This window comes from Salvia hispanica, chromosome 4 (genome assembly GCF_023119035.1).
Source record: "Salvia hispanica cultivar TCC Black 2014 chromosome 4, UniMelb_Shisp_WGS_1.0, whole genome shotgun sequence".
Classification (NCBI taxonomy): Eukaryota; Viridiplantae; Streptophyta; class Magnoliopsida; order Lamiales; family Lamiaceae; genus Salvia; species Salvia hispanica.
The window spans coordinates 47148257-47157623 of record NC_062968.1 but is presented as its reverse complement, the minus strand read 5'-3'; the positions used below and the strand labels follow the sequence as shown (position 1 = coordinate 47157623).

General features: G+C 35.2%; 1 protein-coding gene across 1 annotated transcript; it reads left to right on the top strand.

Annotated features, from left to right (window-relative positions):
- The first annotated feature begins 1529 nt into the window (after positions 1-1529).
- LOC125224351 (syndetin-like) lies at positions 1530-9185 on the top strand. The gene is made up of 18 exons (XM_048127736.1): positions 1530-1694; positions 1949-2032; positions 2629-2748; positions 3562-3593; positions 3717-3849; positions 3961-4509; positions 4866-5395; positions 5476-5539; positions 5684-5786; positions 5918-6075; positions 6498-6623; positions 6871-6941; positions 7447-7509; positions 8185-8257; positions 8370-8489; positions 8568-8645; positions 8741-8791; positions 8866-9185. Exons 1-18 carry the CDS (start codon positions 1551-1553, stop codon positions 8965-8967), a joined length of 2601 nt encoding a protein of 866 aa, XP_047983693.1. The 5' UTR covers positions 1530-1550; the 3' UTR covers positions 8968-9185.
- The last annotated feature ends 182 nt before the right edge of the window (positions 9186-9367 follow it).

The following is a 9367-nucleotide window of genomic DNA, read 5'->3' as shown; positions in this document are numbered from 1 at the left end:
AGTTCGCTCCGCGCGCTCAATTGGCCTCCTACCTTCCCCATCCGATCGTCCCGAGGTAGTGACATTTCAATAACTATATCCTTTTGTTTTTTTACTAGTATCTATTAAATTGTTGAAATTCTCCGAGTTGTTGCTGACTTTAAAATGAAAATTTTTTTTTGCAAAAAGGTTTCCCAGACGAGCAGCAGCAGCTGCACCCTTGGCCCGGGTTCTTGCTGGACTACCTCCCATCAAAGCAAAATTTTTTTCAAGCTCTGATGGACTGAGTTTCATAGATGGGGGAAATTTCAAGGTCAAGCTCTAGATGAGCTTGAAAAGGGAAATTTTATGAGGAGGTTGTTTGCTCTTTCTTTAGTGGCATCAAAATTTTTTGTGTCTCAATATATAAAGTAAATAAGATTAAAAAAACAACGGGGTTAAAAAATTACTCCTTAAGCAGATTAGTTTTTTCTTATTGTGAATAAAACAACATCAATGAGTATTTAACTATTTACATGAAATAAGGTTTTAGAACTACAGTCTATGGTAAATAATCTTTGGTTTTCAAATGGAGGGGGGACTAAATTTAAATTCATAGAGGAAAGCTATTCAAGATGATTGTGGCGTTTTTCCAAATTGTTTTTAACTTTGGGAAATGGAAGTGCATCTTTTTGTTTTTCTTACTAATATGTTCCTTTTTCTACTCAACCGTGATAACATTTATATTTTTTAAAGTTACTATTACGGTAGATGCTATTTGCTGTATCTATTTATATTTTATCTACAAACCCGAAAATTTGAAACCTAAGGGTATATATTGTTTTTCAGGAGTTTGATCCTGTTAGACACATTTTAGAGCAAATCCCCTCTGAAGAAAATGAACCAGCATATTTTGAGGAACAGGTCTCATTCTTCATCTGACCTATTTTTTTTTAAATTTATGCATGCTATGTTTTTACCCTTTTATTTGTTTAACATAACATCAACACCCGTTGTGGTCCTGTTTATTTTTTTTGCTGATATTAATTTTTTTTCTGTAAATTTCCCTTTTTTCTTTGTTTTCGTTTTTTTATCCCCGGGTCTGAATTCCTACATTATGGTAATATACTTGTTTCAGTAAATGGGATGAATCTGGTCCGAGAGTTGGAGAAGGACTTGAAGATTGCAAATGTTATCTGCATGGTAAGCAGGTGAATTTTTGCCATTTAACTGCAAGTGATTACAGAGTAGTGTAACTTTTTGAACTTGCTGATAGATCTGATTAGCATTGCTGAACTCATACTTTAATGGTTGTCTGTGCTAAACTGCTCAAGTCTGTAAGATGTGGAAAACAAGTGGATGCCTTCTTTTTTTTTTTTTCCCATTTCCCCGAAGTTCCATATTTGAAATTAGGATTATTGAACATCTTCAGATGATAGTTTCCCTGGAAAGCCAAGGTTGTCACCTTGTGTCCTCTTTCATTATTGCAGAATGGGCGAAGAGGTGCTAATAACTTTGCATTATGATTATAGAGGAGTTTTCAGTTCTTTATTTGTTTTTTTCATCATCTTCTGCTGTTAATTTTGCTTCGTATGCATATTTTGGTATTCATGAATATTCTTTCTAAATGCTTACCTTCACATTCTCAGGCTTTCCAAGTACTGCCAGAGTATTTACAACTTTTAGATAGTTTATCAGACCTTTGGGCTGTGCAAGAGATGAGCCTTTATGTTGAGGTGAACTGAACATGCAAATACATAAAAGAAACATGCTTTTTATTTATTCATCGTTGGTGTTTGTGCTTCTTCTTTATGTGTATATTTATGTATATCTTTGGTTAACTTCTATAGTTTCTTACAGTGTGATAATGTTCTGCTTTTATTTTAATAATATAGTAGTATTATTATTATTGTTATTATTATTATTATTATTGTTTTATGTCTCGGGTTTCATTTAATTGGACAATGATTAAGTAACTAATATGGTGCAGGTTTGGTTGGGGAAGACTCTTCAGAAGTTGGATTCACTTCTATTAGAAGTGTGCCAGGACTTCAAAGAGGATGGCTATCTCACTGTTAGTTCCAGATCAGCTTTACATAATATGAAGAGCTAGTCATAAAGTCCTAATTGCTTCCTCATGTTTGTAGATTACTATTGTTATATATGAATACATATTATTCATAATTCCTGATTTTATGTTGAAATATATATCCGTTGGTCATCTTTATCTGTTATGATGCACATTCTTTTCTTTTCTTTTCATTATTGGTTGATGATGACAAAGCATCCCTAAGTCATATTCACGATAAAAAAGACAAAATTAAGATCATAAGTTTTACAGAAGAGCATACTCCATGCTCACTTTCGATAGAAATGCGAAATTTGTTTTAATATGTCAAGTGGTAGTAGCTATTACCATTTAAGTAATTCATCCCATGACCCATAGCATTCAGTGAAATCATGTTATGAATTATTGTCCATCTAAATGAATAGGGTCTGAAATTAATAATTGTTTTAATCTTTACATATTTCCTGACATAGCTGACAAATAAATCTGGTATCCTGATCATCATATGTACTGTTGTTCTCAAGTTCATGGCATGAACAAACACTCATTTACCATATGCTTGAGTGTAAAATAAAGTTTGATTTGTTTTCTGAATTCGGCAGGTGATTGATGCATATGCTTTAATTGGTGATGTTCCTGGTCTAGCTGAAAAAATACAGAGCTTCTTCATGCAGGAGGTTCTCTCTGAAAGTCACTCAGCCTTGAAGACCATTCTGCAAGAGGCAAGAAAATTATTTTCATGAGAATCTAATTGCTTGTTGTTCAAGTAAGGAGGTGATTGATATGATCGAATGGGATAGGAACAAATGATCATTGGTATATGCATTTTCATTCCTATGAAATGTCTTGATATCAAGATCACGGTCCCCAACGGAATCACCCTTCGTAAAGTTGAGAGAACTGTCAGTACGTCCAAACCCAATGGGTTTGTTATGCCCTTTGAGCTAAAACAATTAATATATTAAAATTAGTTTCAATTTTTTTTATTATTGGCAATAATTTCAGATTACTAATTTCTTTTATGACATAAGTAATCAATTAAAATTGTAAAGTACGGAGTACTATTATTGATTTTATTTAAATTTTTTTTGGAACATAATGAATTATATATATGCCTAACAAAATTGAAATGATTCGGAAGATAATTGTTTAGTATACTGGTAACTATTTTTGAGAAAAATTCATCCTTTGTTGTTAACTATTTAGAGGAACTGATTCCATCAAATGTATAATTCTGAAGAAAAAGATAGATAGGCTGCACCCGTATTATTCATAATAAACTGTATTGGGTGTGCTTGAAGCATGGGTAACATCAAGGCATCTTAGCTGCATTACCAGACTGCTAATCTGATCAAGTGTACTTTTATGTAACTTTCCAAAAACACCATGGTATATGCCAAAAGAAGCATGCATCTGAATCACTGTTGTTTATAGGAGCCTTATTTTAAACACCCTCAAATACAATGATTGAGTTGCATACTTTCATAAAACATTAAAAGTTCTTATATGGCTGACACAAATTGCTTGAATTGCAGGACGTTGAAAATCCCAATCCCCAAATTACCAGGTGAGTCAATCTCATCATGTGATTTGGAGTTGGATATATTTTGCCTAGGGGTTTATTTTACTCAGTTTTATGCTTAAATGATGTAATATAATGCTTTTCTTGGCTGTATTTTAATTTTTCCAGGTTGACATACAGTGATTTGTGCACCCAAATACCAGAGTCAAAGTTTAGGCAGTGTTTACAAGCAACACTAGCTGTTCTCTTTAAGCTGATGTGCTCTTACTACATAATTATCAACTTCAAACTTGAAGACAAAGTAAATAGCCACTCTCCACTATATTCTTTTATATTATTTGATATTTTTTTCAATAGAATTGAAAGTGTTAGTGAAACATTGACATTTTAGATGCCCTATTCTTTGTGACAGGTGTCATCATGCCATAACCCAAGTGGTGATGAACATGGTATGCTATCTGGGGTCTCTGAGAGTACTGCCCAAAAAGTTTCTTCTACTTTTCTGGCAGAAGAAGGCTCAGTTACTGCATCAACTGAGAGAGGATCTCGTTTGTCATCAGTGGAAGTAAGTTCGGCATCTGTAACAGATACTGAAGGAACCCATGGCCCTATACTCAACGATCATCCAACTGACGGGGGAAGAGATGATGGAAGTGAAGCATCAAGTAGCGGGTCCCCATGGTTCTTTCTGCGAAAAGATGCTGTGACGTGTGTTTCACTTGCCTTACAAAGAGGATGTAGGAACCTCTGGCAGCTTATCACAAGCCGTATATCAGTTTTGCTTTCATCTTCAGCAGCTTCTTCTACTAGCATTCATCAATTCTTAAGAAACTATGAAGATCTAAGTATATTCATTTTGGCTGGGGAAGCTTTTTGTGGGACTGAGGCTATTGAGTTTCGCCAGAAGGTTAAATCCATTTGCGAAGGCTATTTTGTTGCATTCCATCGTCAGAGTATTTACGTAAGTCCAACTCTACGAGTGAGAGCATATCCGCAGGAATACCGTACTGTTTGTCATGCTTCAATGATTTTTTGAATCTTTCATCTTGTCACAATTATGACTAAAACGTGTTTGGTTAGAAGCATTCATGCAAAATCTATATTCACCATCAGCGCAAACATGTGATAGTTGCAAACATACAGGATTGCCTTTTCGAATAGAAATAGAAAGGTCAAAACTGAATTCATGCTAATTTGATATGAATGTGAAAAATATAGCGTTGAAGTAAGCTGATAAACTTTTACCATGTGTATTTTGAAATAGAAAGGAAATGTAGGATGGAAACTTGAGACTTAGGATCATTATTTGCTTTCCAGGCCTTAAAGATGGTCCTGGAGAGGGAAACTTGGCAGATTTTGCCACCAGACACAGTCCAAGTAGTTAGTTTTCCAGGATTAGTTGGTGATGGAGCAGCTCTCCTTGTTTCATCTGTCTGTTCTCCCCGTGCAAAATTGCTACATGACAGTAAAACAGTTGGAGTAGCTAGTGGGTCAAAGAAGGGTGGATTTTCATATTGGCTTGAAAATGGCAAGCTGTTTTTGCCAAAAGTGAGTGGCAGTTCTGAGGAGCATTCCAACTCCTTCCAGTCCAACGATTTGGCCACACAAGGATCAGAAAATACTAATATGATACCCAGGCAAACTAAATCTTCCTTTGACTTTGACGCAAACCATGTTAATGGGACTATCCCTGAAGAAGAAAATGAGGATCTCCATGCAGATTTTATTGATGAAGATAGTCAGCTTCCGAGTCGTATTACCAAACCCGGTCATTCAAGGCATAGCTCGTTACGTGGGAACAAGGATGATTCGATGGCACAAACAGGATCCTCCCTTAGCGTCCTGAGGTAAAGATCTAAGTTCTTCAATTATGTGTATAAAATGCTGTGGTTCCCATATAAACATTAAGCTCTATTTGCTGAATCAGATCGATGGACAAATACGCACGGTTGATGCAGAAATTAGAGATTGTCAATGTTGAGTTGTATAAGGTAGGCTCCTCTGCTGATAGTTACTTATATCAGCAAAATGCTCCTTTTACTTACATATTTATAGTGATGTCTATGCCTCAATGTTTTTTGCCCTGGTTCTTATCTTAGGCTTTTCTAGTAATTGTATTTTATTATGTTTCACAGGGAATTTGCCAATTGTTTGAGATCTTTTTCTACTTTGTGTTTGAGACATTCTGTGAGCATAATACTCCAACTATTGCTAAACGCACCAATGGTTCTATTCCTCGTAAGTTTTTTATTTCTTCTTTTGCATTTGATAGAAAATTATATTACAATTATCTTCCAAACAGGACAGGTTTTTCGGCATGTTTGCAATAGGTGGCTTCTCCTGAACAAATTTGCTGTTATTTTCCTCAGACAAGGTAAAGACTGCAATAGCAAGAATTTCACAAGAGTGTGACCAGTGGATAAAACATCAACCAGTATCAACATCTTCAAATCCATCATTAACACATGTGGATGTTACCCCTACCAGTCCTCCCAGTCACGTGAATCATTCGTCTTTCGGACTGAAGGTATAATGCCAATGGAGTGCTGTCATGTTTCCATTGATTATTTTACTACTTTAGGAGGGCAACAAGTCTCTTAGATTAAATTGTAGTGAAATAAAGCATGTTCTTATGCGTCACCTATTCTCCTTTCCGCACTAAATCTCGAAGCTTAATCATATGTTGCCCAACTAAAGGTCTAGGCTCAAAGGAGATGTTAAACCAATATGTTGATTTGCAAGGTTCCTGGCCTGTTTGTCTGCTCAACAGTAATCTTGTACAAACATTCCTCCACATGCATGACTTGGTTATGACCACATTACTATTTTTGTGATCTGTAAACTACTATGCTAAAAGATCCCTTTGACACATGATTTTACTGTAAAAGTACTTTTTGGAGTTGTATTTTTGACTAATATGTGAGTAATTGCATTGACATAATGCTGCAGGAAAGATGTGCTGGGGCTGACACTATATCTCTTGTTGCTCAATTATTGCATAGATCCAAAACGCATCTGCCGTCGATGCTTCCACGCAAATATGGAGCACTAGTGGAGGACTTCTATTTTCACATGGTATGTTTTGCAAAATTATTTGGGGTAGTATTCGACTCCATTAGGTACCCACTGATATGTGTATTTATTTCAGAATGCAATAGTTTGGTTTCTCCATTCTTGCTTACTCGTATCTTTCACTAGTTGTTTCTATCATCATTATGAAACTATACCATTCAGAACACGATAATACATAGCCTCTGTAGTTTTTAGTTTCGTGCCCAGAACAGTGTTGTTTGATGTGGGCTGACTGCCCCATCTTTTCCAGGTTGATGCTGTGCCTGATCTTACTCAGCTCATTCATAGAACAACGGCAAAATCGCTACTGCATATCAATGGGTGAGACAAAGAAAAGACAGATCTTATACTTTAAAGTGGTCATCTAATTTATTTTAATTGTTTGTTAGATATCCCTAAGCTGGTCAATGAAATTTCTAATACATCTTATAAAACATCAAATATCTCTGATCTCACATTCCTCATCTCAAGATAGTGTATCTTTTTGTCTTATGTTTCTTATTCTGGTTTTAGTTCAAAAAAAGTCTTAGAAGATCTATTTATTTTTTTAAATCCTATAACTACAGCATTGTTTGCACTGGAAGAGTGATTATTGCTGTTATGAAGGGAAAAAAAGTAATGGCTTGCTTTGGTTGTGCTGCAACATTCTTCTGTCCTGCATATTTTGCTCTTAACTCTTAAACCTATCTCATCTTTGGCAGTGCTGTTATATGTTAAAAACATCGATTGTCTATCTCATGTAGGATATGTTTCCTCTGTTATGGCAGCAGCTTTAGTGTTGCATAGCAATATAATAGTGGTATTTATTGGATGATGGTTTGAGCAGGTATGCTGATCGTATTGCCAGTTCTAAATGGGAGGTGAAAGAGCTTGGAATGGAGCATAATGGGTAAGTTTTCTCAACGCAAGCAATATCTTTAACGTTCTACGTTGTGGATCCATGAACATCAGTTACTTTGTTAGAATAAGAGATTATGATTTTTACAGTATATATTACTATCTACTGATATAATAGTCATATGAAAGGAATGATAAATGTGTTAATCCTATATTATATGTCAAAGTGAATACCTCCACAGAGCAAATGCCAAACCTGAAGAGTGCACCTGTAAATATTCAAGAAAAAGAAACAGTACAATTATTTATTGGGTTGCATATTATAAATATTAACAGTATCTGAAGATCACTAGCTGGTCATTATATATATGGAGATAACACGATGAACCATTCTGAATGAAGAAGTGAGACAGGATTAAGAATGAATATGAATGACCACAGCATAACGCAGTTGGTTACTTTTTCAAGGAACAATCAAACTAATTACTGAAGCATTAGAAGGAATTGGATGACAGATTTAATTCGTTAATCATTATAGCTATCTCCTAATGCAGTGCTATAATACATTGTAAAGATTTTGCAAATTCAGTTAAATTTTCGATAGATATGTCTTTCCACATTGAACTTGAACTTATTGATTTTCTGTATTTCTGAGCATGATCAGCTATGTGCATTCATGTGCTTTCACTGTGGTTGAAAAATTAATTGGTATACCTCATGTTATTAGGTATGTTGATTTATTATTGGGTGAATTTAAGCACTACAAAACAAGGATTGCTCACGGGGGTATTCGGCAAGAGGTAATGAATTTCAAATCATTCACTACTGCTGCCTAAAATCAAAATGGAAACTCTAGTATATTTCTCGTATCCATGTGGATATGCAAAGTCACTGATGTCGGTTCTATACCAGGTTCAAGATCTCCTCCTAGAATATGGAGTTGAAAATGTTGCTGAAACTCTGATCGAGGGCCTATCTAGGGTGAAGAGGTGTACTGATGAAGGACGGGCACTCATGTCACTGGATCTTCAGGTACCATTTTACTTCCCACTTCCATGATACGATTTATGGTTTGTTTTCCTTATTTGATTTGGACTACTCCTCTTCCAGGTTCTAATAAATGGCCTAAAGCATTTTGTCTCAATTGATGTACAGCCAAAATTGCAGATAGTAGAAACTTTCATCAAGGTTGACAGATATATTTATCCTTTAAATATAGATACAAATATAGATATATCTGTGTTGAGTTTCCAACCACTTAGCCGTTGTCACTTTATACGCAGGCATACTACCTTCCAGAAACCGAGTATGTCCACTGGTCGCGTGCTCATCCGGTATAATATCTTAGCTTATTATGAGTCTAACTAAATGGGTCTGATGAATCTTATATATGCTTTTGATTGTGCAGGAATATAGTAAGAGTCAAATAGTGGGGCTTATCAACCTGGTGGCAACCATGAAAGGCTGGAAAAGAAAAACCAGGTTGGAGATCATAGAGAAGATAGAATGATGTTACGTTTTCGGTGTTGTATTCCTTGAAAAGTTTTGCAGTCTTTTTCACGAATTTTTGTATTTATATATATGATCAATCCAGTTACTCGGATTGAACACTGCACAATTTTTATAGGATCCAATTGAGGTTGTATGTGTGTAATATGTAATATATTTTCTGCCTGATCAATGGTAAGGATTTGTATATTTGAATCAAAGACTAGGCCCAGTTGATAAGAGGCTTGAGTTCATATCCTTTCAAAAGTAGGCCCATTTACAACTTTCTTTATTATTGAAGAAAATGCATATCGATTATAACCTGTTTAAAAATAATTCGTCACCTTATGTTATTCAACATTTCAACTGCTTTCAGTATCTATTCAAGGCGGATATATTCTCTCTTTTATAATAGTGTTCGG

Bases quoted from the DNA above. Each gene is read 5' to 3' on its own strand.
- LOC125224351 (XM_048127736.1), top strand. From the start codon at position 1,551: ATGCATATTTTGGTATTCATGAATATTCTTTCTAAATGCTTACCTTCA. The intron at 1,695-1,948 runs GTGAACTGAACA...AATATGGTGCAG, and splicing joins AGATGAGCCTTTATGTTGAG to GTTTGGTTGGGGAAGACTCT. The intron at 8,646-8,740 runs GTTGACAGATAT...CTTTATACGCAG, and splicing joins TAGTAGAAACTTTCATCAAG to GCATACTACCTTCCAGAAAC.